We start from the raw sequence: 26,400 nt of genomic DNA, 5'->3' as shown, positions 1-26,400 counted from the left end.
AATTTATAAATGAGAATGGAGGTGAGAGATATGAAAGGAATGGTTTTTGTTTTCATCAATCACCTGTTCTGGTTAATATGTGATGTTTGCTCTAGTTACTAAATTCGAATTCATATCAAATCAAGCATTTTGTAAAAGCCTTGCTGAAATCAGAATTAGCTTCATCTTTTCCATCACAACTTCTTTTCTCTTTTCTTTTCATTTCTCCCTACCAAATCATAAAAACTTCAGGTAACCGTGGAAATAGGAAAACCTCAGTTCTCCACAATTTTCTTCAACTTCGACCCCATTTAGGTTATAAAATGGTCATTTAGAGATTCAACGTTAGGTTTCAAATATCAAAGCCTAAAATTTGTTACTTAAAATCAATCAAAGCGATTAACCAATTTAAGATTATAAATTTAGAGCACGCTCTAAAACCATGCAATAAATGGGATCAAATTTGAAAAAAATTGAGTAAAAATGTGTTCTCTCAACGCGTCATGTCTCAGAATAAATGTTCATCTAATATATATGTTCTCTTTATTTATTCACCTAATTTCATATTCTTCTTGCGAGGGAGCTTAATTTGTGTCCGGCGTTTATTTGTCCTTTCATATATATTATTTTCCATTAGTGGTGGCCTTTGGCAAATTAGTCTAGCTATGGTTTATATGCCTAATGGGATCGATCAAGGGAAATTTATAATTTGTTTTGAGCATAATTTTTTCAACCTCTATGTACCAAGTCTATTGGTATATGAACCTGACCACGGCCGTTTATGATCGGACACCAGAAATATTTTGAAGGATTATATAATTTCGTTATACATGTAGAGAGAGAAGAGAAGAGAAGAGAAGAGAAGAGAAGATATGGTACCTTGTGAAAAGCCAATTAATTATATCAATTAATGGCACTAGTACAAAAAGTTCATAGGCTACAAATTCCACCTCACATTGTAACATTGTTTTTAGGTTTTTTTTTTCCTAACACACACATTGATTACCTTGAGGTAACATATGACATGAGCCATTCAAATTCTCCACATGCCTCTCTCATGCACCATGTCAAGCCACATCTGTGTACAACATGATGTACATAAACCCAGTGAGGAGCAAAGGAAGAACATACAAAGACATCCCCTTTTGCCCACCTTCAAAGCTGCTTTCTGACCCCTCTTCAATTATGGTCTCTAGTTTTGTCAAAACCCTAGAAGATTTTCTTGAAAGGGCTGCAGGTGCAACCTCTCCCCAATTTTGCATGCTTTTGAACCTCTTCCCCATTATCTCTCCAAAAAGAATGCTTTTGAAGATCCTTGCTAGTTCCTTATTCTTCTTGATTCTAGGAGGAGGAGGAGGATGCAAGAAAGAGGAAGGAACTAGCAATGCAATGGTGTAGGGGGCCTTTGTTTTTAACTAGGAAAGCTATGGGCTAGAGGCATAGGTTTTATAGGGCTCAAAGATAATAGGGTCCCAAAAATAGGGTAAGGAGGAAAGGCCTTGGAAAGCTTTGTTAGGAATGCACACCAATCAGTTATGCAAAGTAAACCCATATTTGAACATGTCTAAAAACTAAATTTTGCATGAAGGTTGTTTTTAGCTGAAAGGATGCAAAATCCTCATAAAAATAGGATAAAAATTCATCTTATATGCTGCTTTATATATCCTATTCCTATTTTGTTATATTTATATATATAAATAGACATCGGCATAATTGTGCATGGATCAGATAAGATAAGACATTAAGAATTGAATTGAGTCCCAAGATAGTAAAAGAAAAAAAAATGAAGAAAATGAATCCAGACCTAAACCCAATCTCATCCTGGCTAGTGACTGGGACTGATTTAGGAGGCCTACAAACTGACTGTGATTGAAATTTATCAAGCACGAAGATTGCTTCAGATTATTGAAAATAGAAACCAAGCTCCATTCACCCCCATTTGAATACAAAGTTTCATCCAAACTAATTTTTCATCTTATAGTACAAGAATACAGAGAAAACCAGTCATCAATGACTGAACAAATTCTGTAGCATGTACAACATGTAACTAGCTCGAATGCTGTTTTTCTTCTATATTACACAAAAGAACCCCTTTCTCTTTTGCAAGTACATTTTGAAATCGCTCGACATTTTGATAATTCACGTGTAGGTGTTGAGGTCACATTAAATCCACAGATTCAAACTATTCATAAAGTATCATCACATCTTCTGCTGGAAACGCTTTGCTTGTTCCAAGGCAGATAAGGTATTTCCCTATAGGGCCTGCAAACATAAACAAATCAAATAATGCAACAGACAAAGACAGCATTAAAGTCTAAGAAACAGATTAGAAGATCTAGCCATTTAGCTTATCAGGGAAAGAATTAAGGCATGAAAAACAAATATGAATTGAGGAACTAACCAAATCAGTATTGAAACCAGTGACAGGGAAAATTTGAGAAGGCAACCCAGTTACGGCAATTAAAGAGTTCTAGAAAACAAAGCACTTTATCAGCAAAATCGAAGACTGAAGTCAGTAATATTTGGAGGTAATTTACCAAAAATAAAAATAAATAAAAATTTAGTACTATATGGGGTTTACATGTCAGATGTAGCAACAATGAAAGTACGCAGAAGATGGAGAAGTCAAGCATGATATATCACATTTACCTTGGATTTTTCATATGTAGCAACAAGAAGACAACAGAGATGAATATGGAAGTCGAACCAACAAAAGTATAGGCAAGCCCAAGGAAGTCATTCTTTCCTCCTAACCAGCTTGATGTTGAAAGGACAATCTTCTTTTTCCCACCAAAACTGTAAGTATTGTAGTTGTTCGTTAGATTGACTACTAGAACATCATCTGCATCCAAATCCTCTTCAATTCTACCATACAGCTTCCGGAAACTGGGGAGTGCAGCTGTCCGCATCCATACAATAAGATCTTCTTGATCGCTTAGCTAATTAAATAAAGAAAAATTACAGTTCATGAAAACTCCAGAAAAATTGTACTTTCGTAAGAACTTAGTTTTACTCCAAGGAAATTATAGAAAATTTGTAGCAGTAGACAAGGGAGGTTTTTTATTTTTATTTTAACAGCATCCTTTGCAAATGGCCCAGTTGGCCAGGTGAGACCACCCCCGAAAGAAGAGCCTGATAAAAACTTTAAATATATTTCTAGAAACATATGCATATATTTATATATATATATATATATATATCACATATTATGGAGGTATAGGCACTGATTTTTGGGACTGGAAACATGGTATAACTTCTTTGACTTTGGTTATAGACGCAAAATGGAGGCATTCTAATGTGTTTTGATATGCAACCATTTATTATCATTTTAATATCTCAATTAAAAAACGAAAAATGGAAGGTATATTTTTCACTAGACAGTACAAATCTTGGGCGGCAACTTCAGGTGGAGTACTTGCATAAAGGTACCATGCCGTGAACTATAAATGGTGGCATCATATCCAAAGGTATAGTTGCACAGAAAGCAAATTAATAGATTGTTATACAGCTCTAGTACTTACAGGAATTCTTGGATCTAGCTTTCCACCACCGATCAAGGTCCCGTTCTGGAAATTAAAGGGATATACATGCTTCCCAAATTTGTGATCACGGTCACTCTTCCATGCTATGTTCTTCCTGTTGACTTTTAATTCAGTTCTTCCACGAATAAAAGTATAGGTATCATTAAACAAACTCCACGCTATCAAGCCACAAGGAACAGTTGGAAGACCATTCTTGGACTCCTCAGGTTTACAGGAGCTTGTGTCATTGTACCCCAATCCATGTAAAAGCTGCTGATCACTTCTACTTTTGACATACCTGAAAAATTGGGAATCAGCTTAGTAAAACTGTAAGGCTGGAGATCAAAACAAGTAACATCAAAGTTAAGTTTTCTTGATTAATAGAATAAGGAACAATACTTAGTAAACATTTGGCTTTACAGAATTTTCATGACGAACAAAAATAAAAAGAAAAAAGAAGAGAAAGGATCTTCAGGTATAAATCTTGTTATTTCAAAATCAGCACAACAAAGACAATATTGACCTTCTCCAAGTTTCCCTTTGAAAAGTTCACCAAAAAACCAAAAAAATTAGAACAAAAAATTTCTCCAAAATAATTTCCATTGGAGTGGCAAAATATTTAATCTTTAAATTATACCTATAATACTAACGATCCATATAGATCAGTAAATTTGAACATGTTATTACAACGGTTCAAGGACAGTGTAAGGTTTTACACCTAAATTTCTTTTTCCCCCACTGTGATATATCTTCAGGAAAGATTTTTCATAACGGTAAAGACGGAGCCAAAAGGATCTACAAAATAAAGATGTATGATGACAAAAGTATGAAGGCCAGGTGCACTACATATTATCCTGCAGTAGTTGTTTGAAAGAATTCAAAGCACTATAAGCTTATCATGAAGAATCTCATAGAAGAAGGCAACTGTTGGCAATAAAGAAACCAAGTCATTTCAGAATAATGGAATAAAGAAAAACATGAAGGAAAAAAAAAGGCAGGAAGAAAGATAAATCAGAACAAGTGATGGATTCCTTGCTATGCCAAAAATAAAGACACAAGAGCTCTCACCGTCGGTGGTTTTGATAGTAGTTATCAAGCTGATAGTAGATATAAATTGGAGCTTTCATATGCTTGTAAACCTTCAAAGAGAGACCAATATGTAAAAAAATTTGAAAAAAAAAGTAAATGAAAAACAACATTATTGAATAAAACCAACGCAGTCAAACCAATGCATGATAAGGTTCAAATAAAGAGTATTTAATAAACAAATGTTCCTAAAGTGAATACATACACAGACCAATCTGTGAAGCTTTTGGTTTATTGGAAACTACACAAACTACTGGAATCAGAGCCTCTGAATTTAGGAAAATATTTGGGAAGGCATGTGCCAAGACCCCAGGGAATAGCTTATAAAACTGTGCAATAATTCCAATTTATTATAGAAGAATTCAAAGTCAACACAATTGAATAAGCAGCCGTAGGTTTTGTGGCATATTAAGATTTAACCAATCTTAAAAGAAACTTGAATAATGAAACTACAACAGCTTAGCAGAAATGCATCAGTTTCTTACATCATGGGATATTGGATAATAAAAATAATAAAAAAAGTTTGCCCGCTCACCGGGTAGCAAGCAATTATTGCATTAATTCTCTCCTTTCCTATATTTGATTTCTTAAAAATGCCTACCACCAGCTCCTCATCTACGGTTCTACTACACAATGTTATTTTATGGCCTTGCCTCTTTAAACAACCCTAACAGATCAAGCTCCGTAGAATCAATTATTGATGATGATGATGATAAACATTATCTAGATTAATGGACAATATATAGTTTCATATTCTGTGACAACCTTAAATGAAGCAGACAAGATATCCAATCAACAAGTCGCAAGGAATGTCATAGTTAAAGTTCTAGACAAGAACAAAGAAAAGATTACCTTCAAGTACCGAGAACAGTTTTTAGAGATTAAGTTATCTTTGATGTAGGCCACCTTATTGCTCTTGAATGCCTCCGGGACACACTCTGTATCATATTGGTCCACAATTTCTACAACCTATGAATCCAATGTCAAACAAATGGTTACACACAGATTCATGTTCCACTATAAATATGGGTGCAGCTGAGAACAAGAACCAATGAACAACAGAGACAAGATATTACGTTCTGGGAGGCATGAAGTGTAATAAGCCCAACTGGTATGAAAATGGCACCAACCAATAAAAATGTAGTAATCACCTGCAGAGAAGATAGTCCATATCACTAAGCACATATACAAAGTGAATAAACATACTACAGAAGAAGTTGCTTATGATATTTAATAACTCACCCATGCTGGTGTGAGGACAGGCTTACAAGCGGGGAGGCTCTGCTGTGTAAACTGATAGAAAGCTACAAAACCACCATAAACATAACCATTTTGTGTGAACAAGAATAAAGTGCAAAGTCTTCTTTCTTTTCAAATAAGACTCGTGCTAAAAGCAAATTAAGAATTGGCAGATTGTATGGCTCCATGCCATTAACGTTGAACAATTGTTCCAAATGTCAAAAAGGTCAAAGAAGGGATACATAGATAAAATTAGATGAGTCACACATTTGCTTAAAGCATATGCATATGTGCAACCAGACTTTAAGGCCTTTTCGGGTTAGCCTCTTCCCAAAATCCATGACAACAATTTGATCTTAAACTGCATTCTACTTTCTCCTTCCCTACTTTCAATGATCATGCCTTTTCAAGCTTTTGAGTTAATTTCTCCTTCTTCATGTGGAATTTGATAACATATTCTTAGATTTTTCTCTTATTGACAAAAGTACAAAGTCTTATCTTTTATGAACCTATTCCCTGGAAAAAAAAATAATCATCCGAGGCATTAGCCTCCTGCTGAACTGCTAGATATATTTGACAAAAGTACAATGTCTTATCTCTTAAGATATCACAAATCAATAAATCAATGTATTTAGAGGGAACATGGTTAATGACCACTCACGCCAATTTTTTAACAATCTGTGCTACAGAACCACATGAAAAGAACCTAAATAAAGTTTCAGAGCAGAATCTAAGGCAACCAAGTCATGACTAGGAATGGGAAGGCCCGAAAAACATACCTCTCTGCCGCCTGGATTGTAGTGGAATTGATTGAGCACCCCTAGAAACTGTTGAGGCACTTCCATCCACTTCCATCAAATTCAATCTTCAACACTACACCTCCAACAACGCACTAACTTTAACCAGCACTATGTTCCAAGGATACACCACCAGAAGTGAAACCTTTATTTAGTTATATGTCCCCATCGAGAACGAGCCTCAACTTCCCATTGTATATATCAAATTAATCTTTTAATTAAGCAACCGAATTGCCAACCGCACTAACCAAAGCAATTAGTTAGCTAACCAATCTAAATAGCAGGATGAAGCTCAATTGCTTTAAGGGTTTTAGTTTTCCCCTGTTTCCTACATGACGAAAAAAAATTATGCATCAATTTCTGCTCTTTTCTTTTCCAACATTTTCTCAGCAACCAAACACCCGATATGTTCAATCAAGAATCAAATTGGGAACATAAAATTAAAATGAAGCAGAAGAGATTGTTGCAGAAAAACGGTAAATCTAAAGGAACATGGAAGAAGACGAAGAAAAGCAAATAATAATTGAGAGAAGGGAGATCTGGAATTACCTGTAGAATTTGAAGTGAAAAATTGAGCGTTGGGTTTACTGGGAATTGAGAGAAATACGAGGGAAGACGAAAGAGATTACTTGGTGCTGAGACAAGCTCAAATCTTTCATCGGTGTTGTCCAATATGCTTAGCTTTAGAGGACAGCAACTCCAGAAATAACGGAAAGTTCTGTTTAGTTCTCCCTTCTCAATTTCAACACTGAAATAAATTCTCTCTCTCTCTCTCTCTCTCTCTCTCTCTCTCTGTTTTTCTTCTCTCTGTTTAGTTATCCCTTGAAAAAGTGAATTTTCTTGGTTTCAAAAGGAAAAAAAGTGTCTGGAAAAAAGGAAAAAAAAAAAGAAAAGTGAATTTTCTATTCTACTATGCCAGCAATGATGCCTCCACTAAACAACTAAAGACCCAATTTTTATGTGAACTCGTCACCAAGATGTTGATTGGGGTAACTTCTGCCTAACATGCTTCCCTCCCAACGGTCAAGACATGTTCTCCACAACCCCTTCCTTCTCAAATTTCTACACTTTCCCGCGACCCAAACAAGACCATTGAACACACTCTCTTCCCTCTTGAACCTCTGCAACGATCCCAAAAAACTCCAGCAAATCCACGCCAGGTTCGTCCTTCATGGTCTGCACCAAAACCCAACACTCTCATCCAAACTCATCGACTGCTATGCGAACCTTGGCGCCCTCAGTCTTTCCCAACAAGTCTTCAACTCTATCAGTGACCGAAGTTCCCTTCTGTATAATACAATCTTAAGAAAGTTGTCAGGGTGTGGTGAATTTGAGAGAACCCTTTTGGTTTACAATGAAATGGTTATGAAATCTATGTACCCAGAGGGAAATACTTACCCTTATGTTTTGAAGTCATGTTCTTGGTGTTCAGATGCTAGAAATGGGGCAAAGATTCACGGGCATGTGGTGAAATTGGGTTTTGATTCATATGATCTGGTGGGTGCTGCTTTGGTTGATATGTATAGAAGCTATGGTAATTTTGAAAATGAGGGAAAGCAATGGAATTCTCTGACTTCTGAGGGCTCACAAAGCGGAAAAGCAATAGAGAAATTTGAACCTGATTCAGTTACTGTGATTAACTTGCTGAGGTCAAGTGTGGATTTGAACTCATTGCAGGTGGGAAAGGCTGTTCATTGTTTGGTTGTTGTGAGCAATTTGTGTGTGGATTTGTCTGTGAATACTGCATTGTTGTCTATGTATGCCAAGTTAGGTGATTTAGAATATGCCAAATTGGTATTTGAAGAAATGCCTGAGAAGGACTCTGTTGTTTGGAATATAATGATATCAGCTTATTCTCGAATTGGGTACCCTAAGGAATCACTGGAGCTACTAAGATGCATGGGAAGTTCAGGCATTAGAGCTGATTTATTTACTGCAATCCCTGCAATTTCTTCAATTACACAGTTAGGAGCTACTGATTGGGGCAAACAAATGCATGCTCATGTGATAAGAAATGGTTCAGATTATCAAGTGTCCGTTCATAATTCTCTGATTGACATGTACTGTGGATGTGATCGTCTAAATTCGGCTCGAAAGGTTTTTGATGTTGTGACAAACAAGACTGTTGTTTCATGGAGTGCAATGATTAAAGGATATGTCAATCATGATCAGTCACTTGATGCTCTTTCTCTCTTCTCCAAGATGAAATCTGAGGGAATCAGTGTCGATTTCATTACAGTTATTAACATCTTGCCTGCTTGTGTGAATCTAGGGGCACTAGAGAATGTAAAATACCTTCATGGGTACTCGGTGAAACTTAGCCTCAACACACTTTCGTCTGTTAATACGGCATTTCTAGTCAGCTATGCAAAATGTGGATGCATAGAGATGGCCTGGAAGCTTTTTGATGAAGAGAATATCAATGATAAAGATCTAGTCACATGGAACTCTATGATTGGTGCGTATGCTAAGCATGGAGACTGGGATCGATCTTTTGAGTTGTATAACCAAATGAAGGAACTGAGATTGAAACCAGATCAAGTAACCTTTCTTGGAGTACTGACAGCCTGCGTAAACGCAGGTCTTGTTCAAGAAGGGAAGGAGTGTTTCAAGGAGATGGTTGAGACATATAATTGTCGACCAAGCCAGGAACACTATGCTTGCATGGTGGATCTACTAGGGCGTGCTGGGCATGTCAATGAAGCCAGAGAACTTGTAAAATCTATGCCTTTCAAACCTGATGCTCGGGTATGGGGCCCTTTGTTAAGTGCTTGTAAGTTGCATTCAGAGCCTGGGGTTGCAGAGTTTGCTGCTGAGAAGCTTATAACCATGGAACCGAAAAATGCTGGAAATTACATATTGCTTGCCAACATATATGCTGCAGCTGGAAAGTGGGATGGAGTTGCTAAGATGAGGAGTTTCCTCAGGGATAGAGGACTAAAGAAAACTCCCGGTTGTAGCTGGGTAGAGATAAATGGATGTCTACATGAGTTCCGAGTAGCGGATCGATCTCATCCAAGATCAGATGGTATATATGCCATATTAAGAAACCTGGAGTGGGAAATCAAGGATGCAAGAGACAGAGATGGAGTATTGAAATACTGTTTCGTTTTTGACAATTTTATTCATTGAACATATTGAAGTTTTTTTTCTTCTGTGTAAATGGATTTCCAAGAGCCACATATTAGCCTTGAACCCAGAAGAGTACAAGACTTAAGGTCAAAAAGAGAAAAACCAGTTCATAGAGCATTTGACTAACGACTACCTAGGACTAACAAACTTCACCCGGTATGAGAACTATATGATTTTAGAGAGGAAAATAAAAGGAAAGCAAAAGACGCATTTGGGAAGGTATAGTAACGCATTAATGTGCTAATGTTTCGCTTTGCATGCAACTGCATCTTGAACAAATTGAAGTTTTAAGGAAGATCTAAATTCACTTCCATTATTCCATACAATTTACTCAAAAATATTGGATTATCTTTGGAAATGTGTGCAACTACATTTGAACACATTGAAGTTTCGTAGTGAGATCTGCATTCGCTTCCATACAATTTACTCAAAACTCTGGATTACACAAAGGAATCTCTTTACCAGAAAATTTGAAAAGAATCCAGAGATACAAAGAGGCCCAGAATTAACCAATACTTAACTAACATTGATACAAACAAGTTCTACGACAAAATTGATACGTTGGAAGTTCCCTTTACTGTTTATCAGCAATTGAAGAATCTCTCAGGCACGCACATATAAAGCCTTTACAAAGACTGTGAAGCCAATTTTGGTTGGGTCAGACATTTTGATTTGGTTATAACTTATACGCCTTCTGTTGCTGCATCATGCTCCTTCTTTTTATCGCTTTTTCCAATCTGTGGCCGTTTGAAAGCTGTACAAGAAGGAAAAAGAAAACAATAAGACAACTAACGATCAGTTGACACAAGAATTACAGAAAATTCCTATATCCATAATTGCATGTTCATATGGCAGCATCAGGACAGGTATATTGGAACATCAAGATAGGTACTACAGCTCACCAACACAATATAATGCTGATCTTGAGATTGTACAAAGATAACACTAAGAGTTTCTTTTAGTTTTGAACTTTTAACATGCAAATCCAACAGGCCTAGTGTCATCATAATAGATTCCTATCAGTGTTTGAATTGGATATTCATATTTCACCTTAGCATTTATCAGGTAAAGGGTTGGAGCCCATACTAAGGCTAGGCTAAAGGCAACATGTATAGTAGGACCATACATGGAGTGTATATAAGAGTCAAAATTTGGCTATAGTCAGATCCTTCTTTATACCTTCAATCAACACACCAAGTCAACAATTAAAAAGTCAAAGCCATTCATCCAGAAATTCCACTGGTTAAGTGTGTAGAATTCGTATGACATAACATATTTACTGCCAAGTTATATGATAATCTTATCCTACATGATTCATGCCAATACAAGCTTATAGCGACAACGACTAATGAAATGAAGGGAGAAAAAGAAAACTCTAGAACAAAACTACTTACAATTCATTAAGGGGAAAACATGCTATCCAACAACAAAAATTCAAGCCATCACACACAGGTAAATCTTACATTTAAGAGATGATCCAGCCAGACAAGTAAGCCTTGATTTTGTATTAGCCTCGGCCAATGGATTTGGCTTCTCCTTAACAGCCATGCGAACATCCCAAAGGCGTATAACTCCATCTGACGAGGCAGATGCTACAAGATATGGGTCATCATCGGCTACAGCACCAGCTTTGCTTGTAAGCACAACAATTCCTTTCACACGAGCAGGGTGTGCATCCTCAATGCGATATGCAACCTTCCCACTGTGTGTGTCCCATGCTGTAATACAGCGGTCCTCACCACCAGTATATAAAACTCCGTTCTATCAAAAATTAAAATGTAATGTTTAGGGAAACTTGAATAACCTTTCTAACAAACTGCTTCAGTATGAGACAAGAAATATTGTGAATTGCATAGTCAGAAATATCTTAGCAAAAAGAGAACTGTGAATTGCCAGTAGAGCTATCACAAAAAATGCAAATGGAGAAATGCCTTTTATCAATGGTTTAATATTCCCCCCAACACAAGTAACCTCAGATATATGGCAGACATATATAGCTTTGTGCAGTGTAAATAATTACAGATAGATGTAAAGAAGGCAATATTGGGATTCTTACAACTAAAGTAGATAAGTGTAAGACAATGCACTCACATGACGATGTGCAGACTGAAAAATGCAAAAAGGAGGCAAAATTGAAAGAAAAAAAACCAATACAGAATGCCCAAGAAACTAACCTCGCCGGGCTCGACGCAAAGAACCCGCTTTGTATTCTCCAACTCGCAAAGCAACCTAGCATCCTCAGCCTCATGAACCATAACCTTGTCTTCCATAGCCATATAGAACTTATCCCCAGAACCATTGTAGGTCACCAAGCTAGCCTCCTTTCCCAACCTGCAATAGAAGCTCCTCCTACCCCTCACCAAGTTGATCATCGACAAGCACTCGTCTTTTCCAACGGTCAAAGCCAACTTCCCAGAAGGGTGCAACGACACGTCGTTGATGGCCTTCCTGTGGGGCTTAAGGCTCTTGAGGAGGACAAAAGGGTCGGCCTCGTATATGCAAAACGACCCGTCGGCGGCGGCGGAGACGAGGTTGAGAGGAAATGAGAGATGGGGAGGGGTGAAGAAGGAGAGGGAGGTGACGGTGGCGGAGTGGTCGTGGAGAGAGCCGAGGGAGGTGGCGGACGACATGTCGTAGAGGTGGATGGTGTCATCGGAGCCACCGGAGGCCGCGGCAGAGCCAGCGGTGGCAACTGTGGTGATGGAGGAGAGGTGGGAGGGGTAGGAGAAGAGTGGGGCTAGGGTTAGGGATTGAGAATCAGGGTTAGCTTTTAGGGATTTGAGCTTGAAGCCCCATATGAATTTCTCGTATGAGCCTGCTATTAGACTCATGGTGATGGTGGTGGCGTTGCGATTGCTTGCTGTGTCTTTGAGGGTTTTAGGCAAACAAGAAGGGTTTTTATTGAACTATAATTTTCCCTTCTTCTTTTTTGTTTTCTTTTAGTAACAATTGAATTATAAAATTTGTAAATGACCAAAAAGCCATTCTGAATTATTTTTTTGTATAACTCGTAATATTAAAATCCAAGAATTGGTATATCATGAACAAAATGTGATGGGCCTTGTAGCTAAGTGGGCATGTGATACTCCAATTGTTATCTTATTTAATATAGGAAGACTATAACGAGGGATTATAGTAAGGTCGCTGACTCTTTTAGGATTGTTCTTGTCACTCAACATCGTCACGTGATAAAAACTACTCTATTGTAGGAGTGGAGTGGCCAGCAGAGGGAGACCGGGCCAGGTTGGCAGTCGGTGTTTTTTTTTCCCCATTTTTTATTTCTATTTCATATATTTAGTTCATTATTTAAGATAAAAATTATTTAGAGGATAGTGTTGGTATAATCTGAAAAAGATTGTGGGTGTCCACAGAAGTAGTACAATCTTCAATAATTGGGTACCAACGAACATGCCTAGGCAAATGGGTTGCTCAAAACACAGTCAACCGAAACTAGCAAAAAGCCCAAAGGACACAGAGGCATAAACGAAAACCAGAGCACGACTAAAGCTGAGCACAGGCCCAAACAAACACAATTACGTCGACTTCAGCGGGAAGAAGGCAAGAGGAAAGCATAACCCGTAACACATGTACAGGAAAATATACAAAATTCCCCAAAACACTTGTTCATGGTGTGAAGTGGTAGAGGGTGGTTCCTTTGCCGTACAATGTTGTCGAGTCGTTCCTAAGTCACAGAAGTTATATATACTCGGGTAAGAGCTAATCAAAACAATTGCTGATTAGTGATTTCCCCTCAGAGGATTCTGGGAGTTCCGAGAAACAACCTCAATGGGTCAAGAAGAACGAGAACAACCACAACAAGAACAAGAAGAGGGAGAACAAGTTGAAGCTCCTCATTCTGATGCGACCCCTCAGCAACCCTCCTCCTCTCAGGCCGACCCTCCTGCTCCCCCATTCGATCCCAGTCGAAGTACTTATCTCTATCTCTCTCTCGCTCTTGTATTTTTCTTGTTTGGGTTTTTTTTCTTTCTGAAATTGCGAGTGTGATTAGGTTTTTAGGATTCTTTTATGTTTCAATTTGTATTTTTCCCATCTGGGTTTATTGAAAGATGTGGAATTTCACAATTGAAGTTGATTTTCTAAGGAGAGTGCTTGACTTTTTAATTGGGAAGTTGTCACATTGTTAAAATCTAAGGCTTAGATATTTTGTCTGTTAAATTTTCTCTTGGGCTCAAATTCTTGTTCGTTTTTTCTTGATACATCGGCTCAGTGATTGCAAATCCTGTGTAACTACATGCGTGTAAAAGTAATCTATTCTCTGTGGGAAGTAGGAAACAAAAGATAAACCCTTGTTTTCTTTTTCATATTTCACTTGAATTTATGGTTGACAACTCTGTAGTCTTTCTGGTGCTCTTTGAGATGGTTTTTACATGAAGCACGGAACACGCATAAATGGTTTTGATATGTCTAATCACAGTTAGCGATTTCATTCCCTAATTTAAGTGGTACCTCTCTTGTGAAAACTTCAGATAATGTGTGTTTGTCTTGCCATATATCGTGGCAGATTTGAGATTTATTGTTTGCTCCTTGTGGCACTGGATTTATTATAATGAACCTCTGCCATGACTCTAACCTTATGTCATATTCTTTTTTGAAGTGATTGGCATCATTAAAAGAAAGGCCTTGATAAAGGAGTTAGCTGCTGTATACCATGCGGAATGCCTTGCATACTGTCAAGAGCTCTTGGAACTTCAAAGAAAATGTGATGAGGTCAGATATGGTGCCCTCTTGTTTCTCGTACTAATTTGATCAAGTGTTGTTTCCCATTCATATGGCTTGGTGGATCTCTTAGGTCTTAGTGTTGATAAAGCACGAACGTTGTTATGCCCTTGAAAAAATTTATTAGTCTTTGTCAATCTTCTGGTTAATAATTTTTAAACAACTGTAAGCAGGAGTGACCTATATCTGAAGGTCCAGAATCTAAAGGTTATTTGGCTTGAAAATTAGACTGGATGGTCATAAGGTCTGGTTTTGGCTGGTCATATGGTCTGGTTTTGGCTGGTCATTCGCATTGTTACTTTTATTGTACTTTTAATGCCATCATATAGTTTAGTTGGATAATATAGTTGAAAGGCACCCATTTTAATTTTTCTTGTCAATTGAAAAAATTCATGGTTGTATGACTTGAATCCGTGATTAAGCACTTGCGCTGCTGTATATCGATGATTGCTGGTTTTAAGTTCTACCGAATGATGACATGCCTTTTGATTGATTCTCACCATTGGTGGATTTTAAATATGCTTGCAGCCATTTATTGACTTGAAACCTCCAGAAGATTTGAAGAAGGAGACAATGCGACCCCCCAAGCGGCTAAAGAAAACCCGCTAGCTGCTGAGACTGTTGCTTGCGGCTTACTGTCAAATCTGCACAGAAAACTCCCTTGGAGTGTACTTGCTATGTAGTTCCTGACTTTCAACTTGTTTGAGCACAACACAGCATACCCACATTTACCTCATCAATATGATATATTATGTAAATTTTGAATGATGCACAAAGTGCCCGGTTATTGCGGTTCACTATGGTTGCACAACTAGTAGTTTGTAAAAATTGGTAACCGAAAGGGAGCTTCCTTTGCCTAATTATGTAGCTTTGCTTCATTTGTGGGTTTACTAGCTGATCTGTGGTATTGACAATATTTTTAGTCCCGTCTATAATTGTACATCTTGAGAGTTATTGCCAAAGCACCTATCTGACCACTAGCAAGTAGCATAAAATAGGCAGACAGATCCGTTGGGTAGCAAGAAATGTGTTCTAGTGATCTACCTTGTACGATCGTATTTAATCAGTGCGACCACCATGAATTCAGATTTAACAAAATACCTCTGTCAAAGTGCATCCTATTTGTGCAAATTAGGTTGCATTGTTGGCTGAAGAAAGATAGGGCATCAATAGTGGTTTGCTTGCTGGATACAAAAAAGGCTGACAGATCATGTCATTGCAGATTGAACAATTTTAAACACGCATTACTTTACCATGGAAACAAAAAGAACTAAATTCAGCTGGCGCTACTGGCCCTTGCTCATATAGAAAATCTTACATCACAAGGTTTTCAATGAATGATGCATAAAACAATTTCATTAACCTCACAAGAAAGAAGAGTCAAGTGAAACAAGAAAGATTGAATTGGACTTCGACAAAATCATTCTGCTACAAGTGAAGTCGAAGTCCTTGGCCACCAAATTTTACTATAAACTTTCAGCAAACCTATTGTGAAACAACAAAAGTGTCGTGCTAATTTTATTTGAAAAGTTCATAATTCAATAAAGTACAAAATTCTGTTGAGGTTCTTGTACGCATCTCTGTATCTAGCCATCTACATGTTACATGCCTCTGTCCTTCCATGGGTCAATCTTTTGAAAACCCGAACTGGGTTTCTTAAATTATTTTTAGAAGTGTGCTGTTTTGAGGTATCACCAATTAGTTCTCCTTACCTGCAAGTAAGGTAATCAGCTTAATAACAGCAAGAATCAAAGTGCTGCAGCAGAAGAGAGATTAAATGTATTAACAGCAAGTTGCACACCTAGATTTTAAAGATGCCCACATCCTTTGTATGGGGCAACTAGGGGCGGTGGGTGGAGAAATCTGCCCTTCTACTAGCCTTTCAGTTGAGGGTCCCATTTCATTAACAAACTTGAGAGATTCTGAGAGTCGATTGAGTAAGTTCATCAAGGCAATCACTTCATTCCGTTGCAAGTGCAGCTGAAGAGCAATACAATATAGAATTCAGTCAAAATAAAAAGTATGTTGGACACTCAATTACACCTACAAATGATGTAATCACAAATGACAAAGAACATATGGATGTGCATGCATGACTCACAGAGTAAAGATCAGACTGTCCATTCCAAAAAAACCAAAAAACTATTGATGGGAAGTTTGTACATGCTATGTCATTTTAACAGAGTAGGAAATGATGTCGACATTGCTTGCTTAGAGTTCCATAATTAGTTTCATAATTAGAACCTTTTACCATATGCGATAACTAACAATTGTTCAAAATCTTTGTCAAAATAGTTCAAAATTTTGGTAACTACTTTTGGCTGTTATTATCTTAAGAACATGTCTCTAAATCAAAGATAAAGAAGGGTCCATACGCAATTTTTTGAGACCTGACTAAATAACATTGCAAAACATGTTTCTTCACCTGAGAGCCATATAAAATTAGCTTTTAAAGAGATGCTTACAGTCTGATCAGTGTTTTGTTGGCCATCAACAGAGAAGAGGATCTTAAGTGCTGTGCCAAGACCAAGGACCTGAAGCTTCCCCCAAAGTCGACATTTCTCACATCCAACACAATCCATCAGTGCGCTACAATGACAATGTAAACAGTTTAATCATAGTCACATAAAAATGATACTTATGAATCTTACCAATATCAAGACACTAAGCCCCAAAAAAAAAAAAAAAAACCTTATGTTTCTAAACTGATTTTGTATTTTCTGCTTCAGTTCAGGTCCACGTTGTCCTTTCCACAACTTAGCTTCGTCAAATGGGACTGGGCATGCAGCTTGTAGATTGGGATTATAGAGTAGCTGTCGGACCAAGGATTGCGTCTTCAGATCCTCATTAAGATTACCAGTGTCATATTCAGCATGTTCCAAGTAATCTGCAGCCTAAATACATTTGAACAAGATTGATATTATTATCTCAGCAAGATAAACAATATCAAAAGTAACAATATACAAAAAGTGAAAACTACTGTTAGTATGCTCAGTATGCCTACCAGTAAGCATAACATAATGCTTTGAAAAGAATTTAAGCTTATTAGACTCACCTTTGTCACAGCTCGGAGAACGAAGAGAAACGTGAAGTACAAGTTTCTGACACGATCCGGGTATCTTAGGACCCGATCATACATTAATGGGAGATTTGAACCCCACTGAAACAGAAATTTTAGAAAGAAGAAAATAAAGTTAGATCTTAAAGTAAAGGCATGTAAATGATAAGTCTAGTGAAAGACTATGGTTGCCTTCATGATGCATCTAATAACGAAACAGCCAAGATTGCCAACTTTTTATTTAAAGAAACTCATTGCTGAGATAATGGCAGTGATGGTTAGCACTATAGACTTATTTAAATTCTGAATAGTTAACAAATTTCCAGGCGTCATAAAGAGGAATTTTCCGTTGATATCTCTTATCAAGATCCACGGGTATAAAATATATGGGGCATGGGTACAGTATGAAATCTTTCAGAAATCAGGGAAACTGTCTGTTTTCTGTGTAAAATATAAGTCTTAAAGGAAATGATGAATCAGAACTTGTACCATTTGTGTAGTTTCATCAAGGAGATAATCAGAAGCTATGTGGACTGAAATAGAGGAATGAAGACCAGATATCAACTTGTACAGAATTCTTTCTTCAGCACATAACTCTTCAGATGGATCTGGAGAAGAATTTGAAAGTGAACACAACATTCACATAATAAGGACTAGTAATTCAGTGGAATCTTATCTTAGATACAATGAAACATGCAGTGTAAGTGCCCCAAAAATTTGTAAGAAGAAGTGTTTACACTGAAAGATTTCTAAAAGGAGGAATTGCTGACTTGTACTTTTCAAATTAAGCACAAGAGTCAATTGAGTAAAATATGCAACCATTTTCACTAGCATTGGGGCAGAGAGAGAGAGTAAAAGCTTACATTTGGGACAGTTCTCTGCGTAGACAGCATCCCATATCCTTCTAGCTGATGGACCAGTGTAGCCAGTATACCGTTCAGGATTCAGTTGAAGATTCACATATGTCATCTCAGCTGCAAATATAAATGTGCTACCAATCATTGCAAGTACAATAAACTATTCTAATCATTCAAATCATGAATCATCAAGTGTGTTCTTTACACCAAAGTTATTCAAATTTGCATTATACAAACTAAAATTTTCAAAGAAAATACAACTGGCAGGACATAACTTATCATATAACAACCGGAACTGTTAAGCTGAGAAGGAAAAGCAAGGATACGCACCATTGTCTGTCTCATCGTCATTCGTCCAGGGATTGTCTATTTCTGTCCAGCCTCTGAATGCCTTTTTATCTAGTGTACGGTCAACAGCTGCTTCAGGCTTTCCCTCCTGACAAACAAGATCATCCAATGGAAGGCCATGATGGGGCTTCTTGAACGATTCTGGGAACTCACTATCTGGGCATTCACATACACTACAATCTCGCAGACGGCACATACCATCGTCAGGCCAGAAAGGGCAGTCGCACCATAACTTAACCTAAAACAAATTTTATCAACCATGCTTCAGAAAAATCAGATGCATAGCAGAACAACAGAATAATAAAATAATAATATATTTCAAGAATGACATACAGCAGCAAAGTTCACAACAGATTAAAACATCATTTATCAGTCTGATTCACATATGTCCCTAACTAATTAATCAGAATAAAATTAGAATAGTATATTTCATTATTTCTTAACAAGCATACAAATCTAGCCAACTTATAGAAATCATCTAACCTTGAAATACCGAAAGAACGGAGTTTTAACGAGCTCTTGGAGTGATGGATGCAAAACTTCCTTGTTAATATGGTCCACGGTCTCATAATCACAACAACAATCCTCCACTATCCCACTATACTTATGTGTTTCCTGCACAGTTTATGAGGGGGGAAATCAAGCAGCAGAAAAATCATAATCCCAATTACCACCAACAACAACAACAAAAAAAAGTCTTTCTAACATCCAGTCCCAGTCCACATAATTCAAACAATACATCATTTCCATTTCATGAATTAAGAAGCTTCGCATTCGTCTGAATAATGTAAAGCAGGATTTCAATTTAACACAATTCCAATTATCCCAAATTCAACAATGTGCCATCTTAGTTACAATGACCTGAAATTGAAAGTTCAAAAATTCCACACCTTAAATAAACACACGATCAAGTTTCAAAATTTAAACCTCCCATCTTCCACAGGAAGTCATTTCTCTACTTTCTCGGTAACCAAACAGAACATGCAAGAAAGCGTACCTGAGTACAGTTACAAGGCTTATTAGAGCGTCCGAAGAATGAGATTTTAGGAGCAGTTCTCGATGTCATGGCCACGGCAACAAATACAGCGATCAGCGCTCCGACGGCCCAACCCCATCGCTTTGTTTTACCCTTTTCCCCAGCCATTACTGCAACAAATGGTACACAAAAACCTTAAAACTTTCGAAAACCCACCCTGCTTGGTTCCAGAGAAAATGAGAAGGAAAAGTCTTGAGTCTTGTGATCTCTGTAACTTAGCTGGTAAGGAAATGTATTTATACAGGAGGTAAATTACAGTGGATTTAGTTTTAATTGGAAAGATCAAAGAGGGAATTAAAAGTTTTAGGCGTTGTTTTGTGGGGTTTGATGGTTTTTGTGTGAGAATTGGTTTGATTTGCAGCGTGACGATGGGCGAAAGGAAAATTCCATGAAAATCAACGGCCGACTATGGGCGGGTGGGAAAAGTCGGAGAAAATCCGCGGAACTGGTAAATGGGCTCAGTATTTTGGGCTCTATGAGATGGGCCGGGTCAGCTGAAATTGAGCCCAATACTTGGCTCAGCTGGTTCAAAAGCCCAAATTTGCATATATGCCTGGTTACCATTTCAAGATGGCGATGAGCTCTTCTTGGGTTTTTGTTGGTTCAGGGGAAATGAGGGGAGGGAGGACTGAACTCTTATCGTAAATGTGGAGAAAAGTGTTCTACCATTAAAGCTGATGTTTAGTTGGTTTAAGCCCACACAACCCACTCCAAATCCCACCACCAGCCCGCCCCTCCAACTCTAGTCCTGAACCCTTCAAGGTCCAGCCCATTCCATTTGAATATCAAAGATGCGTGTGATGAGTAATACTACACACACCAACTATTTTCTCAATTCTCACACATAAATCGAGCCCCATATGGGTTATGTATGATCTCATTATCTTATGAGTTTCACGTCATGTGAGAGAGAGTTGTAAAAACAGTTGGGAAATTCGTTAGTGCCTCTAACATTTTCCTTTGAAAACTTGAAGATGTATTGTTTTACTTTTTGTTTTTACTTGAAATTAAACAAGAAAGTGCAATAGGGTGTTTCAATGGAGTAAATTAAGTGTTCTTGTAAATGTTTCAACTTTCATAGAATGAAAATGAGAAGTGCCTTATCTGTGGATGAGAGTAGATAGTCATATAGTAGGTAGCGGCTAGTCAAAGAGTCAAATGAGAACAAGATCAGTTCTGAAAGTGGTCAATCCCAATGGATATGAAGGTCAGGGAAACAAAAATGCTGGGGATTCTTGAGTCCTCACATGTACTCTGTTTCAGGAAATGGCAACACATCATGGTCAAATTTTTCATATCTTCTGATTTCCTGTCCACAACCAACCATTTTCATTTCACATAAAACAAAGTAAAAGAAAATAAGTCAACAAAATATAAAATTATTGAAAGCTCTCTCTCTCTCTCTCTCTCTCTCTCTCTCTCTCTCTCTCTCTCTGATCACATTTGCGGCAGAGGGGGCAGATCTCAGTCGTACAAACTGCCCCTATAGGGTTACAGCCACTTTCTTTCTCTCTCTTACTCATACTGTCTGCTCTTTTCTGAGATAGAATAAACCATTATTAAACCATGGTAAAAGCACATGCTTTTTATTCAGACAGAAAGCAAAAAAAATCCTGTTATTTATTTATTTATTTAGCTATTTACTTTTGGTAAATGAAAAGGAAAGTAATTGAAGAAAATATAAAGAAAAAGAAAAAGCAGAGTTTGGGTCAAATGCATATCATTTTCTTTCAAAGATACCGTTAGCAAATATGTAAGCCTGAGAGAGAAACTACAGGCAGTTGCAGTATTCGCATGGCATGCATGCCCTCAGTATCTGAGTACGGCTAAGTCCGGTGGGTCCAGCTGACGTGTCACTCCCCTTTGAATTACATTCCAGATATCCTCGATATACCATCTTTCCGGCAACATGCAGTTCAGGTACTATCTTATATATGTTCATGTTTTTCCTCTCCTCTCCAGAATATAACAATATCATAAAATTAATTAAACACAAATATATATAAAATATAAAAAAGAGCATATGTAACATCAATTTATTATAACAAGAAATTAGGAAAAGAGGTTGTAGCGCAAGTGGTTAAAGGTATTTTGCATATTATGTGTTCAAATCCCTCGCTCGTTAATGTGGCGTGTATCAAAAAACAAGAAATTAATATAGAGAGAAATATTATTGCAACATATATAATATATAATCTTGGTTGTAATATTAATTAACTGTCAGATATTGATATTAACTAGCTCGGCTACATATAGTCTGTACAACCACCTTACTGCTCAGACTATATATGTAATAAGCCTAGAAATTAATAAAACCTAATAATTAAACACTTTTAAGATGATGACATGACGATCATGGCGGTGATGATGATGATGATGATGATGATGATGTTGATGATCAGAGCCAGAGAGCACCGGAGTCTTTGAGGAGAGGGACGAGGGTGCCATTGATGTGGCAACCCATGAGCGCTTGCACGCCACCTAAGAACTTCCCTCCCACGAACACGGCCGGTATCGGCTGCTGGCCGTCTACCGCCAGCTCGTACAGGACGGCCTGGATGTCGGCCCCGGCCACGTGCTCGTCGAGCTCGATGATGGAGGGGCCTACCCCGAGGCTGAAGAGGAGGCGTTTGGCCACGGTGCACATGCAGCAGCCGCTCATGCTGAACACCACCACCGCGTTGCACGCCCCCAGCTGCCTCACCATCTCATAAGGGCTCATCATCGCCCCCATGATATTGTTCTCCGCCAGTTTCCCCGCTCTTGACTCAGCAGCCATGGTGATGGGGTCCATTGGAATCCCTGCTGATTTCTTCGCCACCTGCATTGCTGGTATGATATATTTTTTCTTTCCCTTGAGAGAGAGAAAAGGAAAAGGAGAGGGCCTGAGAAGCAAGAAAACAAAGTAAAAAGGAAGAAACTTTAGAAATGTGTGGTAAGAAGTTAGAACAAAAAAGATGAGAAAGCTAGGTAGATATAGCTGTGTATTATTATGTTGTACCTTGGAAAACGAGGCAAAATAAGAGGGCGTAGTAATAATTTTAAGCTGTACTAATTTCTTCTTCTTCCTCTTCCTCTTCAAGTGTCGGGACGTTTTCACCTTAAAATCTAAAAGCTTTTGAGGGCAGGGTTGCTGCTAGCAGGGCACTTGATCCCAATGAAACAGAAAGAGAGAGAGAGGGAGGGATTGGGGCAAAATGGAAGGGTGGGTTTTAAAGGGTTTTACATACCAATGCCATGCATGATTGATCATCCACCGTACACGCGTCAGTCAAACGAAACCCACAAGCCATATGCATTTCGATGATCATTTTCTTACAAACTGTAAGTTACAGGAGGGGTCCATGAGAGAAACAGAAGAAAGAGGGAAAGGAAAAATATCCCAACAGAAATTAAAAGTTTGCTTGATCACACAAAAATACTTTGGGTTGGGAGAAGGCAAGCTGCAGAGAGAGAGAGAGAAAGAGAGAGAGATCAAAGAAAAGTGACCAAATTAATTGTAATAGTAAAAGGCATGGGATTTGGATGGCGGGGACAAAGAGCAGACGGGGGATATATAGAGTACGAGCATTGCTGTAATTTGCTTACTCACACTCAGTTTCTCATGTCTTTAAAGTTTGAACGCGTGAGCCTTGTACGGCTTTTTCAACGTCGACCAGTTTTTATAGCCTCTGAAGCTATTTATAAATTCAATAAAACAAGATAATTATTGTGCTTGCTTACATCCATTAGCTGGTCAGATTCAATTATGAATTCCATAAAGCCTGTCAATTTCCAAATTGCGCTAAACAGTGGAGTTAATTGATCATTCATTTGCCTATCAAAAAGGCATGCATAGAGGATAGGAGTGTTGAAAAGTGTACTTCATAATTACAGAGCTTGCATGTGATAAATAAGTCCTCTGCATCTAAACAGAAGTGCCTAATCATGAGTTAAGAAGATTGCTTCAGAAGGACTAGGCCATGGTGTTAAAATGTGTCCTTATATGAGGCCCAATATCTGCTTCACCAGGGCCAAGATAACAGAGAGACTGCAACGAGGGGTTACAATAATGAAAGGGTGAATTGGGGGCGGATGAATTGAACCGCTCAACAATAGGCCCCTCATTATAGAAGCTCACCTTAGATGAATGGTGCAGCAAACTGGCTAGAGGTTCAATACCAAACATCATGTGACAGACAGGGTTGGAGAAAATGTAGCCCTGCTGCCGGGCTCCGGCTCTCGACTCACAAGCCCAGATGAAGGCCATGAGCAACCAATTAGCTCAGTTATGGTGACCATGAATGAATTAATGGGTTAGCAGAAGATTAAATATATACTTGATCATAAATTATAGACAACTATTTACACATAATTTACATTATGTACCTCAGAAATTATAACGCAAACCCAACATTGTGTTACATACAAATGGAACTGTAAGCCTATAAATTTAAGGACAAAACCCAAAAGAAAATAAACCCATCTTGGAGAAGAGAAACATTCACCATATATATTAGCTTCAAGATATTGGAATGTTCAATGTGGTCATCACATTCCAAACCATGCAAGCTAAAAACTGCAAAATAGGCCTGAAACAAGCTTCTATTGGGCTCCTAACATAAGCGTACCAGCGTGTACCTGATGTCACATTGCCCCTAAGCCTCCCCCAGAAGCTCGCAATGAAGTTTTGGTTTCTACCGCTGGCCAATATTGCAGCTGACTGCACATATGCTGAGGCTGCACGCTTCACCAGCTGGTTTCGAATCGTGATGTTCGAAGGGTCGAATTCAAAGTCACTCTCCTCCGGGATTGTGGTGCTGTGTTGTGGCGAGTTCAATATGATGTCCCTCAAGCTTGTGTATCGATGTTCATCGTCGATTTCCGGGTCAGGCCTGCAGTTTGATGATGAATTTCTGCGCAGTATTTGTGCAGGTAGGTTTTTTATGAGTTGCAGCTCTGTGTCCATTATAATTACGAGGCATGAAAGTTTGATGATGGTGTTTTGTGTGTAACAAATGTGAGCATTTTGGAGAAAGGACCAATGAAAGTACCTAAAATCATGTGACTAGGAGGAGGTTTTTAGGTTAATTGGTTTTGGTTGCTAGCTGTTGTGATGGAGGGAAAATGCTACAGTTCATATTTTTGTTCATTGGTTATAATCTGAGAGAGAAGAGAGAGGAAGTTTTTGGATTGGTAGATTTTAGGAGCTCCATTTTATACGGCTTTCCCTTGATATATAAAGATTGTTTTTATTTAACTTGCAGTCGGTTTGTAATCGATGGTGCTAAATTTATGTTTCTTGCAAGTTTGTCATATTTGTGAGAGAACACTCTATATATATATATATATATATATATATATATATATATCTAAGATTTGGACAGAATATCCTGAACTTGTTGTAATTTGGGATGCATGGGAAGATTTAGAGCACACATTACATTATTGGAGACTTGGACAAATTTCTAACATGAATTTAATTCGATACTCCACATATGATGAATAAAAATTATATGCATATTTGCTTGGAATATTGGTATGGCGGGTTTGTTTGGAAATGTTTTCGGAAGGGTTAAAAAAAAAATTCTGATAGCGTTTAGCAAAAAAAATTTAGAAGTGCTTATGCGTCATAAAAACACTTTATGGAGAAGCATATGCTATGTGTTTTCTGGAAAAGCACTTGGATGTCTTATGAATATTTCAAGGTTTTTATAATAAAGCACTTTTGTTATAATTACTTATGAGCAGAAATGCTTCCTAAAGAAGCAATTCCAAACATAACAAGTTGGTGCATAACAACATTCATAACTTGGACAAGCATATTGGAGTTGTACTTATTAATTTGGGCTTGAATTTCACCTTTGGGTTCTCAATCAACAAATGCACTAAATTGGATGACAATAACCACTCATTCTAAGTAACCTCCATGATAGGGTAAGTAGTACAATTTACAATTCGATCTAATTCAATCCAATCGTATGGACCAAAATGAGGCCAAATTAGGATAAGACTATTTTTGTGCTTGTTTACAGCTATCTTATCCTCAAAATATTTCATATCAGAATTCATGATAATCGTTCATATTAAACAATTGATAGGTTGACTAGTTAATCAGTCACATGAGTTCATGCATGAAAAAGAGATTAAGAAACAAACGAACAACAGCTTTGCCTTGTTTTGCCATGACTGTTAGGATGTTCATGTTTTGCCTTGGTTTTTTTTAACCCTTATAGATCAAATGTTTCGAGTCGCTTGTAGAGGAAAAATAGATTGCTTTTGCCAAGCAGTAGCAGAGACCCATCATCAATGATTATCACCATATAGCTATTGCGTTTGTGATATTGCTGTATTTAAGTAAAAACAGACTCCAGTGGAGTGGGGAAAAGCTAGCTGCATGTCTCAATCTATGTGTTGCTATAAAAATTCCTACTCATCGCATTGCAGAGAGTCCTCTTGTTTATGTGTGCCGACAGACTCGTGATGGTTCATCCATCGCATCAACCATCCAACGGAAGAATTTCTTCTTATTTTGACATCATAATGTGCTTTGACATCAAAATTAGAGAAATGCTAGCAACCTTCTCTCTAATATTTTCTTTTGGACCTTCTCCATTTTTTGCTTGACATG

At 37.8% G+C, this 26,400-nt stretch overlaps 6 protein-coding genes across 8 annotated transcripts; 2 read left to right on the top strand and 4 right to left on the bottom strand.

Annotated features, from left to right (window-relative positions):
- Positions 1-1,881: 1,881 nt before the first annotated feature.
- LOC103325154 (LEM3 (ligand-effect modulator 3) family protein / CDC50 family protein) lies at positions 1,882-7,477 on the bottom strand. 3 transcript variants are annotated; one of them, XR_016125152.1, is made up of 10 exons: positions 7,172-7,477; positions 6,605-6,950; positions 5,829-5,890; positions 5,663-5,737; positions 5,439-5,555; positions 4,569-4,639; positions 3,501-3,798; positions 2,629-2,918; positions 2,381-2,464; positions 1,882-2,241 (listed from the first exon to the last, which is right to left on the bottom strand). XR_016125152.1 is itself a non-coding variant. In XM_089048183.1 (8 exons), exons 2-8 carry the CDS (start codon positions 6,678-6,680, stop codon positions 2,625-2,627), a joined length of 993 nt encoding a protein of 330 aa, XP_088904309.1. In that variant the 5' UTR covers positions 6,681-6,950; positions 7,172-7,477. The 3 variants fall into 3 exon arrangements, 1 of the variants encoding a protein (XP_088904309.1); XR_513618.3 differs by having other exon boundaries at positions 2,381-2,449; XM_089048183.1 differs by lacking the exons at positions 1,882-2,241; positions 2,381-2,464 and having other exon boundaries at positions 2,625-2,918.
- Positions 7,478-7,627: 150 nt separating this feature from the next.
- On the top strand, positions 7,628-9,804 carry LOC103325202 (pentatricopeptide repeat-containing protein At1g11290, chloroplastic-like). Its single transcript, XM_089048182.1, is given in 2 exon segments — positions 7,628-9,685; positions 9,687-9,804. Coding segments are annotated over 2 exon segments (2,091 nt in total). The 3' UTR covers positions 9,720-9,804.
- Positions 9,805-10,194: 390 nt separating this feature from the next.
- On the bottom strand, positions 10,195-12,679 carry LOC103325153 (Transducin/WD40 repeat-like superfamily protein). Its single transcript, XM_008227293.2, has 3 exons — positions 11,929-12,679; positions 11,218-11,515; positions 10,195-10,508 (listed from the first exon to the last, which is right to left on the bottom strand). The coding sequence occupies exons 1-3, from the start codon at positions 12,583-12,585 to the stop codon at positions 10,438-10,440; spliced, it is 1,026 nt and encodes a 341-aa protein (XP_008225515.2). The 5' UTR covers positions 12,586-12,679; the 3' UTR covers positions 10,195-10,437.
- Positions 12,680-13,334: 655 nt separating this feature from the next.
- On the top strand, positions 13,335-15,381 carry LOC103325152 (uncharacterized). The gene is made up of 3 exons (XM_008227292.3): positions 13,335-13,682; positions 14,370-14,482; positions 15,020-15,381. Exons 1-3 carry the CDS (start codon positions 13,541-13,543, stop codon positions 15,098-15,100), a joined length of 336 nt encoding a protein of 111 aa, XP_008225514.1. The 5' UTR covers positions 13,335-13,540; the 3' UTR covers positions 15,101-15,381.
- Positions 15,382-15,748: 367 nt separating this feature from the next.
- On the bottom strand, positions 15,749-20,229 carry LOC103325151 (endoplasmic reticulum oxidoreductin-1-like). Its single transcript, XM_008227291.3, has 10 exons — positions 19,752-20,229; positions 19,238-19,369; positions 18,737-18,992; positions 18,413-18,523; positions 18,039-18,157; positions 17,547-17,651; positions 17,183-17,385; positions 16,957-17,080; positions 16,293-16,471; positions 15,749-16,203 (listed from the first exon to the last, which is right to left on the bottom strand). Exons 1-10 carry the CDS (start codon positions 19,896-19,898, stop codon positions 16,200-16,202), a joined length of 1,380 nt encoding a protein of 459 aa, XP_008225513.2. The 5' UTR covers positions 19,899-20,229; the 3' UTR covers positions 15,749-16,199.
- A 1,767-nt stretch (positions 20,230-21,996) lies between these two features.
- On the bottom strand, positions 21,997-23,290 carry LOC148918499 (glutaredoxin-C9-like). Its single transcript, XM_089048988.1, has 2 exons — positions 22,792-23,290; positions 21,997-22,675 (listed from the first exon to the last, which is right to left on the bottom strand). Exon 2 carries the CDS (start codon positions 22,615-22,617, stop codon positions 22,189-22,191), a length of 429 nt encoding a protein of 142 aa, XP_088905114.1. The 5' UTR covers positions 22,618-22,675; positions 22,792-23,290; the 3' UTR covers positions 21,997-22,188.
- Positions 23,291-26,400: the final 3,110 nt, after the last annotated feature.

This window comes from Prunus mume, linkage group LG3, assembly GCF_029339155.1.
Source record: "Prunus mume cultivar Tortuosa linkage group LG3, ASM2933915v1, whole genome shotgun sequence".
Classification (NCBI taxonomy): Eukaryota; Viridiplantae; Streptophyta; class Magnoliopsida; order Rosales; family Rosaceae; genus Prunus; species Prunus mume.
The sequence above is the reverse complement of the archived record's forward strand: the minus strand, read 5'-3'. Positions and strand labels throughout refer to the sequence as shown.